This window comes from Globicephala melas, chromosome 11, assembly GCF_963455315.2.
Source record: "Globicephala melas chromosome 11, mGloMel1.2, whole genome shotgun sequence".
In the NCBI taxonomy this organism is placed as follows: domain Eukaryota; kingdom Metazoa; phylum Chordata; class Mammalia; order Artiodactyla; family Delphinidae; genus Globicephala; species Globicephala melas.
Genome location: NC_083324.2, coordinates 12,834,435 through 12,862,325, shown reverse-complemented (window position 1 = coordinate 12,862,325; position 27,891 = coordinate 12,834,435). Strand labels below are relative to the sequence as shown.

At 40.5% G+C, this 27,891-nt stretch overlaps 1 protein-coding gene across 2 annotated transcripts; it reads right to left on the bottom strand.

Annotated features, from left to right (window-relative positions):
• Positions 1-242: 242 nt before the first annotated feature.
• CRBN (cereblon) lies at positions 243-26,473 on the bottom strand. 2 transcript variants are annotated; one of them, XM_030867769.2, is made up of 11 exons: positions 26,351-26,473; positions 22,708-22,820; positions 20,401-20,603; positions 19,409-19,558; positions 14,725-14,884; positions 6,836-6,898; positions 5,594-5,678; positions 4,788-4,903; positions 4,227-4,291; positions 3,282-3,413; positions 243-1,907 (listed from the first exon to the last, which is right to left on the bottom strand). In XM_030867769.2, the coding sequence occupies exons 1-11, from the start codon at positions 26,415-26,417 to the stop codon at positions 1,727-1,729; spliced, it is 1,335 nt and encodes a 444-aa protein (XP_030723629.1). In that variant the 5' UTR covers positions 26,418-26,473; the 3' UTR covers positions 243-1,726. The 2 variants fall into 2 exon arrangements, with proteins under 2 accessions (XP_030723629.1, XP_030723630.1); XM_030867770.3 differs by having other exon boundaries at positions 22,708-22,817.
• Between the last annotated feature and the right edge of the window lie 1,418 nt (positions 26,474-27,891).

Here is a 27,891-nt window from a genome sequence, read left to right as displayed (position 1 = left end):
CTGTTAAAGCCCTGCTAAGAGGAAGTGTGACAGTGTACAAACAAACAGGGGCTTTGTTGCAAGAAAGGGAGCCTCAGAAACGACTGCACACACAGGTCAGTAATTAAACGTCTTATAACCCACTGAAATATTTAAGATACATATTTGGAACCAACACTGTAGAATTCGTACTGTGCTACATAGGAAGTATGCAGATTTGAGGTCTGGTTTCGTCATGTATAAAGAGACTTTAAAATAGTATATGCGTGTTTTTATATACCAGGAAATTTTATTTGCAAGTGTCAGTAAATAATATAGAACATTCTGAGATTACACTCTTCAGGGGGCCAAAATGTTCCCTCACTACACCTGGTTTAGATATAAAGAGATGTGCCGTGCTACTGAAAAGAACTCCCTGGAATCCCCTTTAGAGGCCGTTTTAGTTCAGTGTAAGACTGACTATATGAACAAATAGTAGAGTCATTAAAAACCCAAGGTTAACAAAGTAAAGGTTAGGCATATCGAATACAGAAGGGGCACATGCTAAAAAACCGACAGCGTTCTTGAGTTGCTTTTCATTTACTCTCTCTCTTTACATAAATGTGCAACATGATACTCGGTTGCCGATTCCAGGCTAGGCAGTCAAAACCATTGCATGTTTGGAAGAAGAAAATATTGACAAATTCAAACGAGAAATTTAACAGTCCGTTTTGGCCACATCCATTGTACCCGATTAGCTGAACTTCTCCCAATGAATATGTAAAGCAGTGAAGGAACATCAAAATTACGCAAATGTAAAAGTATCCAATAAACCCCTTGAATGTATAAGCAAAGAGGTAGGTGGCAAATCAGTCTGTCTAGAACTTTACCTTAAGAATTATTTCTTACACCTAGATTATCTGCTTATGAGTAGATATTTTACATTATTTAAACAAAAGAACATGTTTAATTTAGTTTTGCTCTTACAGTTTACTTACAGAGTTTCTTTAGTTTACATTGAACAAAGTAGCCTATAAAATACATTAGCACATCTCACTTGGAGGAAGGGGACGTGTTTTAGCATCTGTGTTCCACAGTAGTCTTAGGTTCAAATGAAACTGGAACAGAATAACCAAACACTGAGCAAATACACAAAATACGATTTTCACTAACAAACATGTTGGGGCTCAAACTGTGTATTAGGTAACTCTTTAGTTTCTCTGAGATACTGATTTGTAAATTTTGAAAGTATTGATGAAAATCAGAAAGAACAAAGCCCTTTTAAAATAATACAGCCTTGCCTCTTTCAAAAAGGAACAGTACTAGCGCTTGCTTGGCACCCTAGCTTTTGGAAACTTCTGCTGTTTGGAGCACTGATACAAACGTGCCATTCTGTTCCATGGATCAGGATCAAGTGAGGAACCCTCACATTATAAGAATTTATAGGAATTTCAGGTATGTTTTGCAGGAAATACTCTCACCAGTTTGTTTTACAGCTGTCTTCATGTCCTGTCAGATCCCACAGAATAAGAGCACCAAGCTCCTAAAATAGATAACTCCCGAAACCACATATTCTAGACTGCTTTTCATCCTCTTCAATAGTATATTTTAGTCTAAATCTTCAAATACTGTTGTTTGACTAGGAAACTGCAACCTTCCATGTAATGTCGCTTTTTACTTCGGTATGCATCAAAAGGAGTAATTTCCAAAGCAGACCTGATGTTAGAATACCGATTTTGCTAAGGAACCTTATCCCTACCGTATTCGTTTATAAGCAGAGTATTATTTTGTCTGGGCTTATGTCATCTTCAGTGTCTGGGATCGTGGGCAGCAGAGCAGATCGAGTCAAACCCCAGAATTTTTGAGGTGACATGTCTTTTTTGGTGGCTGTAAATTTCCATCCAATATGACTTGCACAGATCCTGCACTGGGCAATGGTCCAGGCGAACCTATAAAATTAAGGAAAGGTATCAGCTGAGGCTGTGTATCCCAGCCTATCACCCTATAACCTGTTGGGAAGACAGATCTTAGAGCCAAATTCTAAGAATGGGAAGAAGGAATACTCTGAGTTTGGATTTATATACAGTTTCCTGAGACAAACCTCACAAAAAGATTTTCTAGTTTGTATGGTTCATCATGGTAATGCATCAGTCTTTTTATATATATATATATATATATATATATATATATATAAAATTACTTGATTGTGCTCTTAAGCTGTGCTTAAAATTTTTTTCTCCAATGCCAAGAAAGAAAAAAAAATCTTCTTATTAATACAGATTTTTTATACAACTTGCTGGTTGCCAGGACCACACTAAATTGCATCTGCATTTTCTTTGTTTTGTATTGCACTCAAGTTAGAAAACAGCAACCACCTGTAGAAATGTGCACTTTTGTGTGAGTTAAAACTGGGGGAGGTAAGTGTTTTTCTCAGGTAAGAAAGATTTCAGGACTACTCTTCTAAAATGAGATTGATTTCTAAAATGAGAATGATTTGTCAGGTAATTCATCCAAAAATACAAGCCACGGCATTACAGTAAGTATAAGCACTAATCCCTACTCTTTCAAAATAAAAAGGCTGAGCCAGTCAGTATTTGGACAAATAATAGGGGGTCTTGAAAATAATACGGCTCAAGGTGGTGCTGTTGGTCCCACAGTCATACTCTGAAGGGCACTGGGCTAAAGTAAAAGAAAAACAAACCAAAACATGCACACTAGAAGAAAAGCAAGCATGGTTTCTGCGTGTTTCGTGTCTATTATCACTGCTTGGGTAACGTTTAACACTTTACAGAATATGATACAGATACACAGTGGACCCTCGATCAACACAGGGGTTAAATCCGCCTGTAATTTACAGTTGGCCCTCGTATCTGCGGTTCCTCTGGCATCCAACGATTCAACCAACTGCAGACCAGGCAGTACTGTAGTATTTACTGTAGGATTTTACTAGTGAAACATACCTGCGTCTAAGTGGATGCAAACAGTTAAAACCCACGTTGTTTAAGGGTCAAATGTAGTTTTACTGGATCATACAACAGTTGATTTTCAGATGGAGCTGACGGGAAAATGAGTGTGGATTGATTAAGTAAGTGTAGAGTTAATCTGAGGAGAAGTACAGTTGCCACCTTCTTTGTCCCTAACCTTACATTCAGTGAGACTGTGCAAGAAGAGCGTTTTCTAGCTGTTCATGAAATGAACATTTAAGTAGAATTATTCACTTCATTGTCTACTTCTGATTATAATTCTAGCAGCTCTGCTTAGGACTCTGGGTTTTTCTTCCCAATTAAGGCAAAACCAAAAAAAAGTGACCACCACCACATTACCCAGGAAACCAGCTGTGCTCTGTAGAAGGCCGGCCGATCAGATTCAAGTTGCAGGCCTTATACACGGTAAGCGTCTCATGCACGTATCCGTGAGGATTCACGTAAGCTGCCATCGGCCCACATAAGGATAAACTAAAAGAATCAGTACAGAGGATAAGGCAAGTCAAAATGGGGTGGGGTGGGGGTAAATAAAAGTTCACCAAGAAACAAGGTTCTAAGAGCTATAGTTTTGAACCTTTTAGTTAAAACTACTAATAAGAGGTTGGCAGTCAGCCCAGTTTTATTTGGTCTAAATGTTTTCCATGATGATAAAAAGGAAAATACTGCTAGTTTTTTAAATCTTCCTCAAGATATACATTGTCAAATATGTGGACTCAACTTCCCCTAAAGGAGCCTGAGAGGGGAAGTCCAATGAAAAGTTTCCACTTGGTCATTCTTGGGCATCTGAGTACTCTGCAAACAGCAGTTCTTCCCTTCTTGATTCATAATGACTTTGTTGTCAGAAAATAATTTCCAAACACTGTCACACAGCATCAGTACATGTTCAGAAGCATGTCGTCCTTTATCTTTGACGCTATATGGCGAAACTGATATTTGAGTGAAATATCATGGGAGGTAGGTCCTTAAGCACTAAGAAGATATCCTCTAATTGACAGATTTTCAACAAGGAAGGCGGTGGGGGGGTGGGGACGAGAGACTGCTCAGCTGTTTTACTTCACCATGCTCATTACCTATGAAAAATGGCTTACATGCCCCCACTGTTGTTCTGGGTACCCAATCAGGAAGACTGTCTTACCCAACGGCAGAGTTAATTCCTGCCCTATTTCATTTGCTGAGTATTTGTCATTTATATGGAGAATGGAAATACGGTCTTGCCTGTAATTCTGTTATAGCAGTTGGCAAAACGTATTCAGGTCTATGCTAAAAATGTAATAAAGATCTCACCTGAATATTTCATTTTTGGTGGTTATTTCTGTTTCTTGACATTGTTTACAGCAAAGAGATGTACACTAAAAAAATTTAAGAGAAAATTAGTGGGGAAAATGCTCCCAAGGTGTTGATCCCTGATTATCATATTTTCCTTCCAACCGTTCAACAACATAGTTTTAAAGATGGAACAAGAAAAACACAATCTGAGATCTAACACATATTCACTCACAAAACTTATGACCTTCTAGGAGAGAGAAATAGTGACTGATATATATATGTATATATAAAAAAAGCATACATGGTTCACGTAGAAATCAAGTATTCAGAGTCTAAATGAAGATCACATAAAGGTTATATCTGAGGAATGCAAAACAAGTCGTTTGTCTTATGATCCCAAATGAAATATATAAAATAATCCTTTAAAATATTTTTAATGCAAACCATGATGGACAACTAGTTCTCTAATTCCATGACTACATGAATGGAGCCTACAGATAGTTCTGTTGGTCCTAACAGTGCACCCTCGCTCGCTAGACTGACTGAACATGGGCATCCAAACGTATTCATTTTACTCACTTTATTCATAATGTCCAGTTCACAGCGAAGTCGTTGGATCGCACTACCAATTTTAAGGAGCTGAATTCTTAATACATCATCAATAGGAAGACAAGCAGCTACTCTGTAAGAAAAATCTTAAAGACATGGTGGGTTTTTCAAGCTTTAAACTTAGGAAGGAGTTAAGTATCAGGACAGCTTATGAACGCGGTAACATCCTTTTGAAATAAACCCTTCTCTACGGGGTTCCCAAAGAACACATTTCACACAATTATAAACAGTACTACAATATACCAGCTCTCAAGTATATATACTCTTAGGAGGTTCTACAATGTAACTTCTTTTCCCATGCTTGTTTTTGTAAATGTCGTCTTTTAAATTAAACATGATATCAAACCCATGTTAGAATAAGTCACTTATTTGCTACGAGACTCGAAGAATAGCTAAACTGTACCTAATTAACAGATCTGTAAGTAAGGTAATAATAAGTCCTGGTACTGCAGGCACTTTCAGTGGCCCCTTGAAGACCAGGGAAAGGAGAGTATTTATACTCAGTGTTTTTGGATGCACACCATTTACTGCAACTTGAACTTTTTATGAAACCCTTGCCTAAAATAGGAGTGCTCAGCGAATTTAAGACCTTTGCTACCACTAACTAAAAAATATTCATTTTTTTGTAATTGCTCAAAGCAAAAGAAGTGGGTATGCTTTTCAGAATACTAATGTAAAAAAATGTTGGGGGTTTCATTTTCATTAAACAGAAAACAAAAAACAATTTCTTTCAGTAAGGCATCACAGGTCACAGGAAGGAAACTGATTTTTCATACCTATTGGATTTGAAGGAAGAGAATCCTCTTTCAGATTTTCATCCCATTCGTGTAGCTGTCTCTTGATTCTCTCCATTAAGGTTTCCTTGTTTTGTTTGAAACAAAGTAGCCATAATAAGGTTCACAGACTATTTACACTTTACTGGCAGCTTGTCAACTCAATAAAGCTAATATATTAGCAGCAATTTAAGTCATCACTACCTAGTAAAATTTCGTGTTTAAATGTGTCTGTTTTCTTAGGCAGAAATGATGGAAGACCCAGCTTTGCACAGCACTAGGCTGGCTTTCCAGGCCTCTCCTCCCACGCGCTGGCTATCTCAGAGGCCTCCTCTTCCCTTTTCTAGGAAGCCTTTTCTGTCGGTCCCTGTAAGCTGCACCCGCACTTGCTACCTACAACACCTTCCTTGGCACTTACTACATAAGATGCTCACTGTCTTTTCACCAGTGGACGCAAAAACCACTCTTGTCTAGTGTGTGTCTGTAATGGCTCAAAAGCTGCTGAAGGGCAGACGGAACTGTAGTTTCCTTTAGTGTTGCCCATGTGGTAAGTGCTGACAACCTATGGGTTTAGTTTGCCCAGGACTCCGTATCTGTGGGCGGGCTGATTCCCTAAGCGAAAGACTAACATTTGTTGACCGTCTGCGACATCCCAAAGACAATAACTACCATTATCCCCATTTTATAGATAATCAAGTTTTGCCCCACACCACAGGAACAGTAACAGAAATCAGGCTTTGAACACAGTCTTTGCGTCTAAAATCCAGATTCTCTGAACTATTCCAGTAGTCTCTTAATGAATTTTTCAAGATGCCTAATAAAAAAAAATCTAAGGTGCAAAAACATTGGTGGATGCATCAGTTAGTACACCAGGGATCAGGAAATTGAAGTTAATACACTTGTTTAGGAAAAAACCACAACACTGTTGAAGGATTCTTTATTTTTCCTAAATGTAACTAGCCCTTGACTCAGCAAAATTTCAAATGCTTAATAAACCCTAAAATGCCTCAATATCTTGTCCTGAAGCTGCAAGCCACTATAAACTGAGGGAAGACTAAAAATCTATCAAATTAAAAGCCAAGTCTATCCAGCAGTATGATTCCTGCCTGTTCCACTTAAATGTAATGAATGGCATTAGTTCCAAAAATTAAACCCCACTGGGTATGAAAGCCTATTTTGTTCTAATGACCCTTAATTATGCCATGGCTTCCCCCAGTAGCACCAAGTTCAAGGTAAGTTACTTACAGCATCATATAAGGAATACAGCCAGCGAGGCCATGAAGTCAAATTTGCACAATGGAACTTTCTCTGAAAACAGAAAAAAAAAGTCCCTTAAAAAACACCACAGAATCAAGATCTTATAGTAGAAAGAAACACATTTAAAAAATGACCTTGGCCCAGGAAGACTTTCTAATTTCAAAAAGATGGAAAAGCTTGCAGATAATCCCATAACAGACGATTATCTATTATATTTGACAATGATGTTTTTACTTGAATTCCTGCAGCAGTTCAATGTTGCGAAGACCCAATAATTAAGATGTCAGTCCTCAGAGTATATATTCAATGTAATACCGATAAGATTGGAACTTAGAAGTATAAAGTTCATCTGAAAGAACAGATGTGTAAAAACAACCAAGAAAATCTGGAAAGGGAAGTGTTCTACAGGATACGAAAACAGGATTGAAAGGATGCGCTGCGGTTGTAAGCAACCTAACCATCTCTCAACAATAGTTAAATACAATAGAATACTTTGACACCAGAGAAGATTCTGCACCCCACCAGAGAATGTATACAATATAAAGAATGATCACATTTTCTTAATAAACAAAACAGAACCTACATATGTACACATATTTATAATTTTGTACACAAGCTGTCAATTGACAGAGGGCATGACACGTGAAACTGGGTGGGAAAGGGGTACGAGAGATCAGAAAGAACTATCAGAGTGGAACAAGAAAGGCAAGATAACCTTTAACAAGATAAAAGGGAAATCCTACGCTTGCACCTGCAAGACCAAGTGAGTGGGTGTGAGATGGGGAACGTGGGTACACGGCAAATGCAGAGAGGACTTGGGATCTTAGCTGATGGTTGTAAACTAACCAACGCACTGCAGAGCTCACCCCCTACTCCCCCCGCCCCACAATCTTACTCTAACGCTATTAGAAGAAGACTAGGCACTAAGATGAGACAGTAATGTTCCTCTTCTGTGATGGTCACAAATGGGAACTTTCACTGTCAGTGGCCAGGATGCTGAAGATAAGGTCTAGAGTTCACACTAGGGATGTGTGGTTTGGAGCTGCCTCTCAAGAGGATGTGATACTTGTTTATGAATAAATCAGAAACTGCTACGTGGATAACGACAGACTTGCCCTCAAAGGCTCGTGGGCTACAGCTCAAACCAGTGGATTCTTGTTAAAGAAGAATTTGGGACTCAATATAATTCTTATGTTTGAAGCTACCCAAAGATGGTCTGGGATGGCCTCTGAGCACAGGCTCAGGTAGTGATTTAATAAGCCTGAGGAGTCAGGCCAAAACCTAACGCTAGTAAGAATTTTTGTCAGAGTCCAGTTACAGAATAAAAAATGCTAACAGCCCGTCAGGTAACTGAATATTCAGTAATAGTAACGGCAACCACTTTACATGTCTTAAAAGATTTTGATAAGATTGGCAGTATTACCACCCCAATTTAAAGGTAATGAAACAGGCACAGAAGGATGCTTGCTCAAGGTCACTGCTGGTAAATGGGGACTGGCTAGGATGTGCATTCAGGGGGTCTGACTCCAACCGTTACTTATTCAACAAATATTCTGAGCACCTAGGATGTACCTGACATGATTTTTATGCATTTGGTGTATACCAATGATTAAAAGCACAGCAAAAGAATAAAATCATTGCCCTGTGGAGCTTACGTTTTAGTGGGCAGAAGCTTACTTTCTAGAGGGGTACTTAGCATTATGAAATGACAAAGATCCAATGAAGTTTCAGGTTGGATGACACACTCTGAATTCAGTCACTAATATATACTTTACACATCAAAATGATCACTTCTGTGATACAAAAGCAAGTAATTTGACACCCACAGAAAGATAAAAAGAAATTAATTTATATATAAACATTACTTCTCACTAGAGTATACAGCGAATAGGATATGAAGGGCAAGGCACCATCAGGGTCAGCGTCATGACCATCCGATCTGCTCCTACCAGGCTTCGTGAATGTGAACAAGCTGCAGCCTCAGGTCTCTGTTCCCTACTTTTCAACGTGAGGCGGCCTCTAAAATTCTGTATCAGGATTACCCTGACAGATTCTACAGCTGTATTTACAAATCAATTAAATATACGTACTACAACCTTAATACTACACCCTTTAGAAAGTCAAGTGTGCAAGCTGAAGAGAAGTAAACCAGAAGAGATCAGCTAGCTTTTACTGAACTGCCAAAATTTAAGCCACTTCAATATCCTCAAATTTAAGAGTTCCATTTAGATTCCTGGCACGATAGGAAAGGCCCGACTTATATCTGGGTAATACTGACGATAAGTCCCAGCAATTTATGGGCATTCTTCAAGTCTATCAACACCATGATTTACTTCCTAAAAGGGCTATACTTCAAGAAAATTTTAATACTAGCCAAAAAGTTAGGTGCTTGAAAGTGATCAATGACTGATTCTCCAATGAAGTAGTATTCGCACCAGGAATAGGACTTACTCCTGACAGCAGGCAGAAAGGCCCTTCAAATGACTGTCTGTTACGTGGAGGTAGCAATCCATCACATTTTTTCCATTTTTAAGCCTCGTAACTATAGCTTCGGCTTTGCCTCCCGACAATGTAGAATGTTCAAAAAATGTCAAACTCCACTTAAATGGTTCTTTGAAGTGCAATGAAATTGGAAGAGTAACGTGAAAGGCTAAGTGTGAATAGTAAAACATTACCACTGGTTTACACAGTGACCAAAGGTGGTCGTTTGTTGTAGTAAGACCTATCACAATCAGCAATGTAAATGATAAAAAGAGTTTTCCAAATAATTCAAGCTTTTGAATTTTTGAAACAAGTTTCTGTTTCCTTCCTTCCTTCATCGAATCCTACTTGCTTGTAAGAACTGGAATGGAATGGCAAGCTTTTTCTTGATCCCGAGGCTTATAAGCTCATAATGGCAGATGGACAACTATAAGCTTAAGGTGTATGCCAGGGAAATCCCTTCTCTGGTTGGAGGAAGTCCCTGAATACACATAGCCACGATTCCAAGACTTTTCTTCTCTTTACGATAAAAATAGACAACAAATATCATTGCTCCTCCTGCTACTACTATTATCCTGGAACAAGGCAACCGCAGATTCTAATGTTCACATGCAAACATTAAGACGCAATAGTAGCCAAACAAACCTTAAAAAGCGAAGAGCAGTGAGGGGTTGCTGGTCATAGCTTACTTACAAGATTATAAACTGTCAACAGTTATAGCAGCATCCTGGTGAGGCATAAACAAACAGATCACAGAGCAGAAGAAAAATAAAATAAAAAACATGAATCTGGTCTATAATAAGAGCATCTCAGGGAGGGAAATATGACCCTCTCAGAAAATGGTCACAGGACAACCGGGAGCCACCTGGAAAAAGGAGCACTGAAATCATACCAGGATCAACTACACTTGGATCAAAGCTTACACTGTGGTCATTAAAGACAATGAAATCAGAAGTAAAAGATTACATGTTTTACTGTTCTTAAGGAATGAAGACTCCTTTGCACAGGGAAGTATTTCTAGTTATGATTCACAATATGGAAGTATTAAAAAGATAAATTCAACTATGTATGACAGCACACCAAAAACAAAGTTAAAAGACAAAAAAAAATGACAAACTAAAGGAAATGTTTGGAACTCATTAATCACCGACAAAAGGATAAGCTTCCTAATGCGTAAAGAACTCCTAGCAATCAATGAAGGGCAAAGACTCTGAAGACAATACCAACTAAAGGAAATACGAACCGCTCTTAAACACAAAATGCCACACACCTCACTCATATTCAGAGAAACTCAAATTAAACCTCCAACAAGATACTGTATTTCACTTATCAGATCAGCAAAAATTAAGCTGGATACTCTAAAGCCTCGATGAAACACTGACAATCAGGACACAGATAGGAACAACCTTCTTAGTGAGGTACTTTGAAAACACCTGCCAACATTAGAAGAGCAGCTGCCCTGACATCCAATAATCCCACTTCTCAAACTCTGCCCTACATATTCACCTGTATGAAAGGTCATTTGTACGCAGCACTTAGTGCAGGTCTGTCGTCCAGAGGGGACTGGTTATATAAATTATAGTGCATCCATATAGAGAATACTGTGCAGCTTCCAAAAGAAGGGAGCAGTGCGCCAAAAACGAATACAGAAGAATCTGCTACACTCTTAGGACGGAAGAAGGTGCAGGACGGTATGGATCCTTTTACGTAAGAAAAAGGAAAGAAGTTAGAATATTTATCTGTATTTTCATAAGGAAACTTGGGAAGAAGACTGAGACGCTAACCTGTGAACTCCTGTTTGGGGCCTCCCCCTTCTGAGTTAGTGCTCAGTTCCTCCCTGTTCTGTACGAGAAGCAGGAGCAATCATGGCTTATAAATTTAGCAGAGACCAGATGGATACACTTCAGTCACTTTCTTAATATGTTCCCACATTTGATTTCTTTTTTTCTTTTTTTAACAAATTTCTTTCTTTCTTTCTTTTTGTTCTGGCTGTGTTTGGTCTTCGTTGCTGCACACGGGCTTTCTCTAGTTGCAGCAAGCGGGGGGCTACTATACGTTGAGGTGTGCGGGCTTCTCATTGCGGTGGCTTCTCTTGTTGTGGAACATGGGCTCTAGGCACGTGGGCTTCAGTAGTTGTGGCACGTGGGCTCAGTAGTTGTGGCTCGCGGGCTCTAGAGTGCAGGCTCAGTAGTTGTGGTGCACGGGCTTAGCTGCTCCGTGGCATGTGGGATCTTCCCGGACCAGGGCTCAAACCCATGTCCCCTGCATTGGCAGGCTGATTCTTAACCGCTGCGCCACCAGGGAAGCCCAGCCACGTTTGATTTCTTTTTATACTTCATACTCAACTCTTTTTCTGATTAACATAGAAGGGCTTTACAAATGAACAAGTAGATAGATAGTCTGGGCAAGCAGGGAGTGTACTTAGGAACATTCACATTGTACTCCAAGTAGGTGAAACAACACTTTCCTCTCTTTCAGGGAATCCCACTACAGTAAACCCAGTGAAGAGAGAAAGGCAATGTGATAAGAAAGGAAATAAGTAAACATGAGATTCAAAGATCGAATCACTGAATGAGGAAGGTTTCCAGATAGAAGTGGGTTTGGAAGAGTGCTTCCTGATAATACGGGCCTAACTCCTTAATCAATAGGGACATCTTCTCCAATGTTCCCTTGTCAGGATGGAAGATAACAGAAGCGTAAATAATTCTGTCATTTGGATTTTTTAGTTTTCAATGGCAAATGTTAAGAGAGGTGTGTGCACAGTGTCAAGGTTAACTGAATACATGTCAGGAAGACTACACTCCACTCCTAGACCCTTTAAGTATCTTTTCTGGTGGAAAAGTGTGTGGCAACCCGATTACTGTGAGTTGGCTTAAGAATCAACTAAGCATCTCCCAGTTCTGGCCCCGTGAACCACTTCTCAGGCACAAAGATGCACAAGTCAGATGTAAATAAACGCTGCAGAGAGGGCTGACCCAAGCCCCAGATCTGCCTGAAGACAAGCGCTGTGACGCAAGTCAGTGTCCGGCTACGCGTGCAATAGGGCGACCCACTGAGACGGGACCAGGGCCAATGGAGTTCCCACCGGTGCCACCTGCCATCCCTTCCCTCCGCTCCACTCCACGTTTTGCTGCCGGCAGGATGGCTGTAAGTGGTCTCTCTAAAGTAGAACAGAGACTGTAAGGCACCTGGAGTCCAAAATAGCTCAACTAGCAATTTTTCTTGGCCTAGTGATCTAGATCCAAATTTCAGAACCTAAGAAACTCTACCCAAAGTTTAAGCAAGGGAACCCCTTGAACGATCTGAAAAATACACGGGATGAGGCATTTCTATCTCTGAAAGCCTTTTATGTCTCTCTCATTCCTTAGCACCTTCTGTTTAGTTCTTGGCAACTCTGAATATGAAGATAACTGAGGGCTAATGTTTGAGAGTCCAGAATTACTGGAGAAATAAGACAACAGGGAAAGGTCAAAAGATCTGGTTCCAAACAAAAATGTGCTTCCTTGGCCTTTGCACATGTGTCCTTCCTCGCTGTTGTTGAGCCAGTGACAACCCAGCTGCAAAGGCCTAATTCTGAATTTAATGTGAACACGTGGAGGTGCTTTAACCACAGAATAGGAAGAGTTTAATCAGTAAGTCACACAAAAATTACATGTAAAAAGTTTTTTTTGCCTAACCCAAGTTCAGGTTTAAGATGGCAAGGACCTGCAAAGACAACACAGAACTAGTCGTCCAGAGCACTTAAGTCAGGAATTAACTCCAATCACTCTCACTCTATGCTTAGAGCTGTTCAAAGAGTTAACGATTTATAAGCGGTTAAGAGTTTTTAACAAAAATCTTGGTATGGAAGAACTATTATATAAATCAAAATACTACCTTCTGAAAACTTATCCAGTGACTGAAATACACAGCTGTCTAAATACTGAGAGGCTGTGGAGGCACACCCCGATGTGGTTACCCCACCAAAGAACCACATCTCAGCACCACCCAGTGCCAGACACACTGTTACGCCCTAAATGACTCCACACGTTCCAAAACCGCTCCACGGAGCCATGTACCAACAGAGCTATCCTCCACATACTTATTTCAGCAGTTACACTGAAAATGACTATGACAGCAAGAGCTTCCACTGTTCTACTGCTAAAATAAACAAGAGAAAAAGTATATTTAAAGTGCCTGTATCAAGTCTGAAAATACAAGTATTGCACAGCTATACAAAAGCTACTGTAAACTTATGGCAGTATCAATATTCTGAAACCTTCAAAAATTTTAGTGTCAAAGCTTGGGAAACTTTAGGCAGTCTAATTAAACTTTCTCATCAGAATCTTCTTAGAAACACGAATTAAACCACAGTATATCATGACACAGACTGGTCAGCTGAAACACAAAATAACGAGACCAAGGAGCCTACAGAGAGCCAGTCGTGAGCGTGCTGCCCATCAACCACCCATCCTGCACAAAGCTCTCTCTGGAAACTGCATGACTTCTACTGCAAGACCACTAGAAGTGGAGGTCCAGTGACTAGTGTATGAGACCCTCTTATGAATCATATATGCTGATCACATCAAATTAGGATCCTATGCTAATCCACATCAAAATTAAAAACTTCACTACTCTACATGACAAAGAGTAAAGGATGATCAGCACAGGATTTTTCAGGTTACTATGAAAATTGTCTTTCCATATTTTTAAAAGATAAATCTCAAAAAGCCAACTGATTCTAAATTTAGGAACTAGCAAATTTTTTCCTTTAGGTAGAAATCATAAATATTAGGTATTTTATACTCGTAACTGATACATCTCACAAATGAGTACAAACAAGCTTCATCAGTATTTTTTCTAAGAGAAAGAATGATCTAGCCAAAAGTATATATACAGGAATTAATGCCCCAACAGGCAATGCTTTTAAAGAGCACCTAGTCTCAAGTCAATTTTTGTGATGTCAATAGTGTTGTACAAAAAGGGCAAAAAAAATCTTCCTTTCAGAAGTGCAGAAGGAGGAAAACGCACTTCACTCCTGTGCGCTCTCCCAAACGCTTTTTCTGAGGTAAAGCGTTTCTGACTCAAGAGCCAAGCACCTCATCTGACCACAGTCTAATGAGAGCCTCCTGCAGAACTTAACACCATGTGTTATTAGTTAATACATAACTTACAGGCATAATAGCTGGAATACCTCACAGTACGGTAACATTTTACTACTGTTGCAAACTGCTTTTACATACACAGCTGCCTATGACATTTTTAGAAGCTCCAGCATGATCAAACGCGGCTACAGTATTGTCCAGAAGGAGTCTGGGGAAGGAAATCATGAGAGTTGTTTGTTTTTCTTTCTTAAACAGGAAAAAAGCAACCTGTCTTTGTTTTTTTTGAAGAGGCATAAAAAATAAGTTTCTCACCTTCTGGTATTTCTGCCACCATTTATGTGAACACTGGTCTTCACAGGAGACAGGTTTGGAAGGAACCATCTGGCACTTATTGAGGGATTCTAACTGAACTGCAGACATGGTTGAAGGCAACACACACTCAGGAAGAATTTGCACTTTAGCTTGCTGGATTCTGAAATAAAGAGAACCAGGCATGTTGTTCATTTTTTAGATAATCTTAACTCCAACTATTAAGTTTCTAAACATTATGGGTAATTTTAAATACTAAGAGTTTCACAGTTTTCTTTTTTAAACATATTCCTCAAATGCTATTATGATACATGAAATTTTCAAAAAATACTATATTTCATAAATCGTACCAAAGTTAAAACCAAAGGTAACCTAAGATTTTTTATCTCACTGTGGAATGGAAAGGGAGATTTTTACATTTCAGATAGTCTGTAAGTGAAACAAAATTTTAAAAATCAATATACAACCAACCCCTATGCATATCCTGATAACTTCTAAATTAATTTCTCAGACATCATTAGACACCCCGCCCCTCCCCTCGCCCCGTCTCTTTACGCTGCCCGACTCCTACATCTATGCCTTCTCATAAATCACCAAACCTGAGGAGTAGGTAGAGAAAGGAAGAGAAATCAAGAACCCATTTACATGGATAAGATTAGATAAGACTAAAGAATTACACGTAGCCTTATTTCTATGTGCACTCCTTTTCTCATTCCTCAGCATTTACCCTGAATATGCAAAGAATCAAAATATCCATCATATTATCTTTTTTTACTTTAAAAATTACTTCAACTCTCATGACAGTAAAGTCATCATTCTAGAATGCTACTTGAGAATATCATAATTGCAAACATCTCATCATTAATGCCAAGAGGAAGGTTGTACCTCCGGACCATCGTCTTACGAGCCATTTTATCTCCCAGCATACCTTTTCAAATGCAGAAGGTATCAACACATCCAAACGCTGGAACAAAACACTGTCAGACTGATGAAGTCAAATATACTACAAAGTAATTACAAAAATATTACAAGTCTCTGCTTCACTATTAATCATGCTTAGGAATTCTAAAGTGGTCTTTCATTGTAACCACTGTCTCAACCCACAAAAACTTATGACACTTTGATACTTCTTCTGATTTATTAAATGAAAATAGCTAAATGTGTCTGAAAATATGTAGGTTTAATTTAACGATAATATTAGACTCACTTCACTAACTTCAATTTCTTCCTGCAAGCTCAAATTTATGTCTACATGACTTTGGAAAACGGTAAAATAAATTTGACTGTGTTCAAACTACGTTCTAATGTTCTTATGTTATCAGAGCTCATTAAAAACAAAAGTAACTGAATAAGAATTATGTTTTACCCACCTAGTATGTAAGAGTTTATTATGATAAAAACATTAACGCTACTGAAAAATCAGCTTAGTGATCATTTTAATCATTAGTCTGTACACAGGCTGTCTGAATTGCCTCACAGGGTTAAGCACTGCTCTCTGTTCCTTCTGTGAAGCCCGCCCAGGGTCTGCTGCACACGGCTGCCGCTTCTCCCAGCAGCTGAGTTTGGGTTGTAACATAAACTAGTTTTATTCCTTCCTGACCTGTTTATGGCAGTTGTTCTGTGATTACAGTTGCATAATTTACATAAATATTTTTTTGAAGTTTTAAATTTTATTTTATTCAAGTATAGTTGATTTACAATGTTGTGTTAATTTCTGATGTACTGCAAAGTGAATCAGTTATATACACACACACACACAGATGTGCGTGCACACACACACGTGTGTGTGTGTGTGTGCGCACGCGCGCGCACGTGTCTGTGTGTATATTCTTTTTCATATTTTTTTTCCATTATGGTTATCACAGGATATTGAATATAGTTCCCTGGGCTATACAGTAGAATCTTGTTGTTTGACAATTTATATAAATATTATAGCAACTGATAAAATATAAGTACAAAATTAAAACTGCTTCAATGAATACTAGGTTGAGCCAAAAAAATGCTTTCAAATTAGGCTCAGACAATTCTAACGGTAAGAAAAAAAGTGCACAAATCTGCAAGGCTTCTGGTGCTCAGACAGCCTTGTGAGTATCTTCAGAACCTCTCTTTGAAGAAAAACTACAGGTATAAACTGCAGATAGATGATGCAAAGTGAAAGCTGTTAATGCAAGAAAGACTAGTGCCATCTCTAATCTGCAGACCCAATTCGAAGAAAGTATCCTGTCTTTCCATCAAACATAAAATGAACGAAGGGACATTTATATATTTTAAGTTAAAATAAAATGTTTAAGATATATATGTGTAAATTTTTATGACTTCCATTTTTAATTAACCCTTTTCACTAAAAATTATTCATCTCAATTATGACAGGTAAGAGAACTTCTTTGGTAATTCCAAACAGAGTATTAATCGCCTTTTCCTCTCTACATGTAAGAAATACTTAGGAACTCCTGAAGAGTCCTATGGTGATTCAATGATACACTTCCATTTTTTTAAATTAATTTTTCAAATAAATGTCCGTGTGCTCAGAAGATGCCACAGAAATAAAGACTCACTCTGGAAAAGTAGCAGTATGCTTTTTACATATGAAGAGTCATTTATGTAGAAGACAAATGACTATTACCTGGTACTGCATTACTAAAGAAAAGGAAACTGGCCTGAGGTGCAAACGTGTGATGGAGGAATTCAGGTTTGGTGGGAAGAGCACTGGTTTGGAAGTTAGGGACCCAGAACCAGCCAGGTGGTGCCCTCTAGTGGTATGACCTTAGGCAAATTGCTTACCTCTCTAGCACTTCATTTCCTTATTTGAAAAAAGAGGAGCTTGCACTAGATTATCTCCATAGTTTCTTCTGTTTCACCATTTCCAGTGAAGGTAGTGACAGAACCAGAAGGGCAGTGGAGACAGAGGATTCTCACTCCGTGGAGGTCTTTTAAATTAAAACAGACTCACTTTTGTGAGAGGCTGTGTTAGTGGGTCTCAGGGATACTACAGAGAATGGGCCCTTTCCCAGTCCCGTCTGGCCCTATCAGTTTCACACTCATCTCTACTAGAGTCAAAGGTATATCCCTTGACTTGCTTTCACAGTTAAGGGTCTACTGCCATCTTGTGTTCAAACTAGTTGTCCACAATCACAAGTCACTGATGTCGACAGTCTCTGAAGTGTACTTTTCCCCAAGTCAATTTGCCATTATGGTTTCTGGAATACAGTATTCACAAATACTCAAAATTTTATAAGCATGAGGATAGGAAGTACTTTAAAAATAGAACTGTTAGTAAAATCCACAGCAACAAAACAGCTTGCCAACTGTCTCAATGCAGAGCCCTCGGGGTACACTCTTTCATTCATTCACGTAACACTGATGGTCCTAAATGCAGAACACACAGAAGTCTCAGCCACTGTCCTAAGCAGCTCGCCTCTTGAGGGAGACACACACAACCCTACAATGACAGTACACTGTGCTCAGTGCTTGGAGGGTTTGTGTAGCGAATGCTCTGGGTGGGGGTCACCAGGAGGGTAGCACTAACCCCTCCCCCAAGGGCTCTGCACCCCTCCTTCTTCTATGCTCTCTCAAGCTCCAAAGGGTGGCTGACCCCCTCGATATTTTCATAGTTCAATAATATTTATGAATGCCCACTATGTGAACAGGAACAGACAAAAAGTTACTGCCCACAGGCAGCTCATATTCTTTTTTAAATCTTTAAAGATCCCTCTGAGTGTCCATGTGTTCAGAAGACGTTACCTGTGCAACACAGAGACCTGAAAAGATTTTCAACCGTGGCTACAGATAAGAGACCAATTCACTAGGGCTGGGGGGACCCAAGAATCTGTTTCTAAGACTTCACTGGTGATTCACTGGTGATTCTTAGGTACCATAGTTAAGAATCACTCCTATAAAAGGAAACGTGCAGTGTTGAGGACAATATGCTGTGTGCTTTTTTGGGGAGGTTTGCTTGTTTGTTTGTTTTAAGAGCAAAGGTGAACTGCCTTTTTTCGAATGAGTTATTCCTTAAATTTGTGAAAAAACCCTAAGCGTGAGAGCCACGCCAGAATAGTTAACTGCTAAAACAGAACTCTGAGAATTTCTAAACTGGGTACGACACAGAGATGACAGGTGCTTCCTGGTCACTTATTCAGTATATGACCCGTTACAGGTGAAAGCACGTTCACAGTGGAGATGGGCACTCCGTGTAAACGCTCCTCACAGCCCAGACGGAGCAGGTGGCAGGCTGACCGCCATGGCTCCCCAAGCACAGGAATGCCACGCCACACACAGCTTGCCAGGCTCTGACCTCCCACCCTTTTCAATCTGAAGAGAGGTCTTCAACCCCAAAGAAGCCCTGCCCCACATGACACTGCCTGTAGGGTTTACATTACCATTCCCAAACCTGGAGGGACATTAGAATCACCTGGAAATCATCAGAAACGATGCTGTGGCCTCCCTCCCAGACTGACGGCTCTCTACGGATGGGAGGGGCGGTTGGAACTCAAGCATCTATAGTTTGAAAAACTTCCCAGGGCATCTGATGCACAGCAAAGTTGGAAACCCCTAAGCTATACTTTCAAAGGGAAAAGAACAACTAGTTAAAAGTCACAAAATGTGAAGGGTCAGCAAAACAGAAAAAATACAGGAAAACCATTTCATTTTATGATGTTCAAGGAGCTTTAAGACAGATGGTGTTTCTTACCCGTCTGACTGTGTCCTGAGCTCAAGGACTTTGAATCTTTGTCTTCCGATTGCTTTCACTTTCACGATCTCAATTCCAAAATCCTGTTCTTCTCGATAGGCATATATCTCTGCTGTTGTTCCAAACTGTGCTTCCCTTTCCTGTACATTACTTCCAAGGTAAATTTTAAAAAGGAAACAGTTTTGGACATTTAGTTTTCAGATATGCAAAGTTGACAAAAGCAATACACATGGGAAAACAATTTATAGCAATCGGCTCTCATTGCAAAGCTATTTAATTTTATTTATTTTAGAATCACACAGGGAATTGAGATATATAAAGAGGCTTCAGGAAGTACAGTTAGAGCCCATTAGGAAAAGAATACATTGCTAGTCATTGAAAATGACCTAGGACTGATAGGAGTTTAAACTCTCCCTTCCCAAACCAAACATTCTTCTTATTCAGCAGACCATCCTTACTGCTGCTTATCGGCAGCACTGTGCTGGGGGGCAGGGGCGGGAGGGGGACCTTCCTGTATGGATTTCCTGCCTCTACCACTGATTTCCTCTAGTTGTCATGGGATACTTGAAATTCAGCTTCAGTTTAGCACGGGTCTGTAAAAGGACAGCTTAGGAATTTTGAGACGGTGAAATAACTACTTGCTCTTTTGCAAAAGTAATCCTTTACATTACAATGTAAAGCCCTCTTTTTCTTTAAATAAAGATAGTTCTTGAAAATAAGATTCTAGAAATGTTTTTCATTAAATTTTAATGATATAAAACCTCTCAAATACCAGAAAGTTCAAATGTGTGTGAAAGGTAAAGCCTGATTTAGATGGTAATGATCATCCCGAAATACTCCAACTTGCACTTTCACACTTCTTATCCGAATGTTTTACTTCCCAACCTCATCCCATCTCCTGTGCATGCAGAATAGTAGTCAGTTTGGGCTTTAAAACCACCTCCCTGGGACTGCACGAGAGACTGTTAAGTCAGTCAGCTCTAAGATTTTACCTGTATGCAAGCACCGCAAAGGTTCTGTCCTTCTGAATTAAATTCCGCACCATACTGACTTCTTGGGGACTGAAAAGCTGAAGAGGTAAGGTCTGCCCGGGAATCAGGATCATCAGCACCTGGGGCAGAACTGGAATCACCGGACAGCTGTCGTCATCGTGCAAAGTCCTGCCATGAAATTCCTCCATATCAGAGCCCAGATACTACAGAGGGACACACACAAGGTCAGTGTCAGTACAGATATGGAACAGAAACAAAAGCTCGACAGACTGAACAGCAAATCAGCATACGGAAACACACACAGAGGGTACAAATATTTAAATAATAAACTTGTTGTATCAGCTCCCACATGAAAATCTATTTTTGACTCTTAGAAGTAGAATTTCTAATTTCTTGTGAAGAATCTCTCACATACATAAAAATTCAAGAGCATTTTTTAAGTTCAAAATATTGGGTTGGCCAAAAGGTTCATTCTTTTTTTCCGTATGATGGCTCTAGTAGTGCTTAGTTGTCTTCAACTCCACTCGAAACAATTTTGTCAGACTGTATCATGACAGCTGTCATATCAGCGTGCATTTTTAAAAAAAAACTGATAAAAATTGGTGAATTTTTGTGTATTCATTTAAATATTGAAGATAGAAGAAAAAAGGCAACATTTTCATCACAGTATGATTTTTAAGAAAGGTAAAAATGCAACTGAAACGCAAAAAAAAGATTTGTGCCACGTAGGGAGAAGATGCTGTGACTGAGCAAACGTTTCAAAAGTGGTCTCCGAAGTTTCGTGCTGGAGATTTCTCGCTGGACGATGCTCCACGGTCGGGCAGACCAGTTGAAGTTGACAGCGATCAGATCGAGACAGTAATTGAGAACAGTCAACATTATACCACGTGGGAGATAGCCGACATTCTCAAAATATCCAAATTAAGCGCTGAAAACCATTTGCACCAGCTTGGTTATGTGAATCACTTTGATGTCTGGGTTCCACATAAGTTAAGGGAACAAAACCTTCTTGACCGTATATCCTCATGCAATTATCTACTGAAATGTAACAAAAATGTTCCGTTTTTAAAACAAACTGTGACGGGTGATGAAAAGTGGACACTGTACAATAATGCAGATGGAAGAGATCGTGGGGCAAGCAATATGAACCACCACCAACCACACCAAAGGCCAATTTCATCCAAAGAAGGTAACGCTGTGTATATGGTGGGATTGGAAGGGAGTCCTCTATTATGAGCTCTTTCTGGAAAAGCGAACGATTCATTCCAACAAGTACTGCTCCCAATTAGACAAACTGAAAGCAGAAGGCGTCCGGAATTAGTCAACAGAAAATGCATAATCTTCCATCAGGATAACGCAAGACCGCATGTTGCTTTGATGACCAGGCAAACACTGTTACAGCCTGGCTGGGAAGTTCTGACTCATCTGCTGTATTCACCAGACACTGCACCTTTGGATTTCCATTTATTTTGGTCTTTACAAAATTCTCTTAATGGAAAAATATTTTCAATTCCCTGGAAGACTGTAAAAGGCACTTGGAACAATTCTTTGCTCAAAAAGATAAAAAGTTTTGGGAACATGGAATTATGAAGTTGCCTAAAAAATGGCAGAAGGTAGTGGAACAAAAGGGTGAATACGTTGTTCAATAAAGTTCTTGGTGAAAATGAAAAATGTCTTTTACTTTCACTTAAAAACCGAAGGCACTTTTTGGCCAACCTGATTTTTTTTTTTTTTTTTTTTTGCGGTACATGGGCCTCTCACTGTTGTGGCCTCTCCCATTGCGGAGCACAGGCTCCGGACGCGCAGGCTCAGCGGCCATGGCTCACGGGCCCAGCCGCTCCGCGGCATGTGGGATCCTCACGGACCCCGTGTCCCCTGCATCAGCAGGTGGACTCTCAACCACTGCGCCACCAGGGAAGCCCCAACCTGATATTTGATTTTGACTAAGCTAGACATCTCTATGTCCAAAGAGCATAAATGACAAGTATAAAATGCTAGAATGTTAAATCACACCCTGGGACCCAGCAGTACAGATAATAAGTACTTTAGTAGCCCTATTACTAGCAAAGACGTAAGAAGGGCACCAATTCTTCAAAGAATTACAACTAGTAACAGACATGGTATCAAAGTGCTTAAAAATTACAGCTTAAGACTGTTATCTACTGTCAAGAGCCCACGTCCTCATCCACAACTTCTGGTGTGAGGTAATTTCCAGTAATGCTAAAAGCAGTCATTCGTTTTCAAGAACTTCCATCTACAGTTAAATGCACGTATTTATCATACTAGATCTGTTACAAAATTACATACTGTATGTGATGTCGGAAGACTAGTGTCAAAATTTATGATGTTTGGTCTCTTGGGTTCTTTGCTATCCTGGTCTTCAACTTCCATTTCAATTTCATCTTCTTCCTCATCCTCTGCTGTAAAAGTACAATATTATAAGGAAAAAAACAAAAAACAGAGGCATGAACATGTAAAAGCTATGTTCCCTTTCAAATACATAATTCCTTCATGAGGATTCTGGGCCCATGAAAAGAGAGGTTCCTGTAAACACCACACACACTTGGGAATCTGAACAGTACTGTGAAGAGGCAGCTGGAGGGCTGGGGTCTAGACTGGGCTCTGCCACCAACTACTTTTTTTAAGTCAATGTTTAATTTTAGAAGAGTTTAAGACTTTCAGAAAAGTTGCAAAGATAATAGAGTTCCTGTATACCTCACATCCATTTCCTGATAGCTAATGTCTTGTATTAGTGCGGTACGTCTGTCATAACTAAGGAATCAGCATTGGCACATTACCGTTAACTAAACACATTTTATCTGGAGTTCCTTAGTTTTTATCTAATATCTGTTTTCTGTTCCAGGACCGCATCCAGAACACCACATTACATTTAGCTGTCATGTCTCCTTAGCTTCCTCTGGGCTGGGCTGGTCTCTCAGACTTTCCTTGTTTCTGATGGCTTTGACAGTTTTGAGGACTACTGGTCAGGCATTTTTGTAGAATGTCCCTCAATTAGGATTTGTGTTTTGGGGAAGAAGCCTAGGAAGGTGCAGAGCCATTTTCATCATGTCCTATCAAGGGTGCACACTATCGATGTCACCTATACCTACTGAAGCTGACCGTGCTCACCTGGATGAGGCAGTGTTAGTCGGATTTCTCCACTGGAAAGCTACTTTCCCCCTCCTTTCCACATTGTACTCTTTGTAAGCAAATCACTGGGGACAACTCACATCTAAGAAGCAGGGATTATGTTCCACCTCCTTGAAGGGGGACATACCTGCATAAATGATTTGAAATTCTTCTGCAGAGGAGGTTTACCTCTTCTCCCTTGCTAGGAACTAATTTTGACACTTCAGACAATTCATCCCACCTGATTAAACCTTAGTTCCCTCATTTGAAAAATGACAGGCATGAACAAGAACAATCTCTAAAGTTCTTTCAAACGTTTAACTTTAAAGAGTTTCTGAAGACAGGAGGGAAGTAAGGAAAGAAGGAAGGAGAGAGGGAGGGAGAGAAGGAAGGAAGGAGGGGAAAAAGAGAGGAAGGAAGGAAAGAAGGAAGGAAGAAAGCAAGCAAGCCCCCAAATAAACTTCTAAGTGGATAAAATGTCTTTACAAAATAATTATTTTCCTTTGTGCATATCATTATTTAAATCAAACCACCTCCAGCTAGGTCCCTGACAAGAAAATATAAATGTTTTTCAACATGGCAAATGCCTTGGACTCTCTATCAATTCTTATAAATTCCTTAGATACATAAGGCTTTGTCAAAGAGAACAACATAATTATTTCAATTTAAATTCAAATGTGCAGTGGTTGAACACTTCATACAAAATTTTCCTAAGCACAAAGGAATTTCATTAAGAGACCGAGAGATAACAAAGAAAAATCTAAACCGATGACAAAAATATTCTGAATCTACTTCCTTGCATTCACAATTCTGACAGCATGGCTTTCACTAAGCATTTTGACACTTCATTGCTCTATTACACAGAGTTTAAAAGGTCAAATTTTAGCTTAAAGGCTAGAATTCATAATTTTAAAATTTACATTTTAACTGCTCCAACTTCCGTCTCTAAATGATTTCCTTACACAAAGTAGTCTTTCTAATGTACAGGGCAGAAACCCACTTCCCCCACTTGGCTGTTTATCTATTAATGTTTTGTTTGGTTGGGACAGATTCTTCGAATCTTAAATATTAAGCTAGTTCCTTAGCATTTAAAGTGGATTACTCTTCAAAACAATTCATTCTACATGGATGTATGGACAATCCAATGTTTCTACAAATAAAACTCATGTGTGATTTGCAAAAGCATGATTATCGTATTGACAATCTCTCTGAGCCCTTTTGCACCCGATTGTTTTTGACAAAACACACTGACTGTTGAGAGCTTCCAGGGTGAAGTGTGGTGACTCATCTCATGCAGGAGCAGCATGCGGATGCCAACAGAGCATCAGCATCTTCCCTGACACACTGGCTTTGGCACAGACAGAGCGGGGCTGATGCCTCTGAAAAAACAGCTCAGCTCTTCAGTCAAGTCCAATTCAGCTAGGTTGCTTCTGGATCGACCACTGAGTCTGATCCTGATTTATTTCTCTGGAAAAGGCCCCTCCTATATGGAGGGCATGCCTTCTAGTCTCTTCCTGTTCCAACCCACGCCACTCCCAGTGGGCAAATTAGTCCTCCAAGCACAGCTTCTCTTAGGTCTGAAACCCACAACTGTTTCTTTACAACCCACGGAAGAAACCCCCAGTCTCACTGGCAAGAGATGCAAGATTCCCAACACTCCGACCCAAGCTTCCAGGCCTTACCTTCTGCAAGCCTATCCTAAGTTATAGGCTTTTGGATGTCTCCAGGACACCCCACAGGGCTTTCCCCCAATCCGTTTCGGCCCTGAACAACCCCTCCCTCTGATGGAGGGTAAGAGCATTTGCTTAACTGGCCTAAATCAACGGCCTTCTGCTAGTTATATTTTCAGGAGCCTCATATAGATGATAAACCTCCTCAGGTATCAGACTGTGTATCATACCTCTTTTCATCTCCAGGACACCTAACATACTTCCTGACACACAGTGAAGGGACTCAGCTAATAGTCTCCATTTGGCTGATACACCTCTTGGAAAGCATCTCCTGTCTAGAGCATTCCACGATAAAACTGTACAATCATTCCAGGTTTTTTTGTACCCAGTATTCCAACATAAGTCCAAAGTATAAATTTTCATAAAACATAAAAGAGAGAGAAAACTGAGTTTAACATCACAGTCCTAAGTATCTCTAATTAAGCTTGTTCTACCATGTGTTTGAACTATGTGCCTAAGAACAGACCAAATACTGTCTTGGCTGTGAACTGGTTGAGAAACACCACCTATGCAGACAGATAGACTCGGATAGGAGTCCTGGCCCTGCAACTGTGTGACCTTGGGCAAGTCACACACTAATCTGCCAATCCATTTCTCACCCACCAGATCAGGATTAGAAAAGAAATGTGGAGAGGATTAAACGGAGAAACGCATGCAAAGCGCTTATGGCAGGGCCCGTGACGTGGTAAACAGTTAATGCATGGTAGCTGTCACCCTCATCAAAGGGAAGAAGTCGAGGAAAAGTCTGGGCTGCTGAGCTCTGTCCCAGTCCCCCTCTCTTCCCCTGACCCAGTTTCAGACCATTTCCTGGGAGCCAAGTTCTGGACACACGGAGGATGGACAGCATGGGATCCCTGCCTTTTGGGGGAGACCGCCCTCCCCGCCTCCCAAACCCTCGTCCCCAGCCCGGGGGACCCAGCCGCTGGGAGAAGCGCCGCTACTGGGTCCCTGGCCGGCGGCCCGATGCGCGGCCGCTTCCGGCGCGGCCCCGCCAGCTCCACAGCGCCCGCCCGCCTCCCCGGCCCCGCCGTGCCCCTCACGGCTCGGGCCTCTCCCCCTCCCGCCGCCAGGGACCGGCCCTGGACGGTTACCGGGCAGAAGCGGCAAGTGATTGCCCATGTTGTTCCCAGCGTCCTGCGGATCTCCCTCGCCGGCCATGTCTGTTTACCCGCAGAGGAGCTTGGGACAGGGCGGCGGCCGAGCCGCCGGGGGAGGGTCCTCGCCGCGCCGCCGCCGTCGCGCCCGGGGCCACAGCGCCCTCTGGCGGCGCCCGCGGTGCGGATCGCGCGCCGGCCCGCCCGGAAAGGCGCAGCGGGCGAGAGGGCCGTCGCCACGGGGGCCGAGTGCTGTGTCCGCTGCTCTTGGTGACTTGGTGCCCACCTCGCTCGGTGAGAGCCGTCGCCTGTTCCCGCCCCTGGCACGACATTTTACACGTGGAGAAACAGGCTCAGATTCTTTAGTCTCCACCTCGCTCTTAACGAGGGGGCCGGGGAGCAAATAGAAACCCAATTATACAGCATTAGCTCCAATTTTTAAAATAAAAACCGTATACATGGAGACTGGGCCAATGCATCAATTATTCCAAGGCCGGTTGGGTTGTAGCTGATTTTCTTTTCAACAGTCTTAAGTAGTTTACATATATAATTAACATGTATTGGTCAGAAACAAATACCAGAAATGATGATAACACAGAATACAAAAAGGCCTATGATTGGCAAGTGAGATTGTCAGAATATAAAACAGCTTACTCATTATTACTTTAACAAAAATAAGTCATTATATGGCCAAAAAAGAAAAAATACTGCAGAATGCAAAAAGATACATAATTCTGTTGACTGGTAAGGTTCCTGTTTTGGAGGATGGAGAAAAGTTTCCTTAGTATCTTTTCAAGTCATCTTTTCAGCGAAGGAGGAAACTGACAACTCCGTATATGCCATAAAACACCTAAACATGGTGGGGAGGAGAGGGGTGAGAGGACTGCTGTGAAGAAAACAATAGTGAATGCGGTATTTTAAAATATGTTTGTTCCAAAAGTTTGCTCACTGAAAAGTTAAAAGCCGAAAGAAAACCTCGGGAGAGAGGCTGATGAATCCATTCAGAGTCACTCGGCCTTCTGTCCCTGAACACACTCTCGGGCCTTGGTCAAGTCATTTGTGGCCTCAGTTTACCCATTTGCAAAATGAGAATGGGTCAAACAGCATCTCAGATTTGTTCTAATTAACAATGGCTGCAGTATTAATGATAGCATTGCCTTTTATGGTTATATATAACAATTACAGATTATAGGTTAATAACAATTACATAGGATACATTATTGTGATGGGTTAGTAGAATTAAGATGGTCACTATAGACAGGTGAAGGATGAGAGAAAGGAGAATGCAGGAGAGGGAGAGAGAACAATGAGAGAAAGGTTGGGCTGTGTGTGTGTGTGTGTGTGTGTGTGTGTGTGTGTGTGTGTGTGTGTGTGTGTGTGTGTGTGTGTGTGTGTGTGTGTGTGTGTGTGTGTGTGTGTGTGTCAGACAGAGAGAGACAGAGAGAATGGTGATAGCAAGTACACGTATATATATATATATATATATATATATATACACATTAGCAGTCTTACTATGGTTTATAGAATTGCAAAGAACT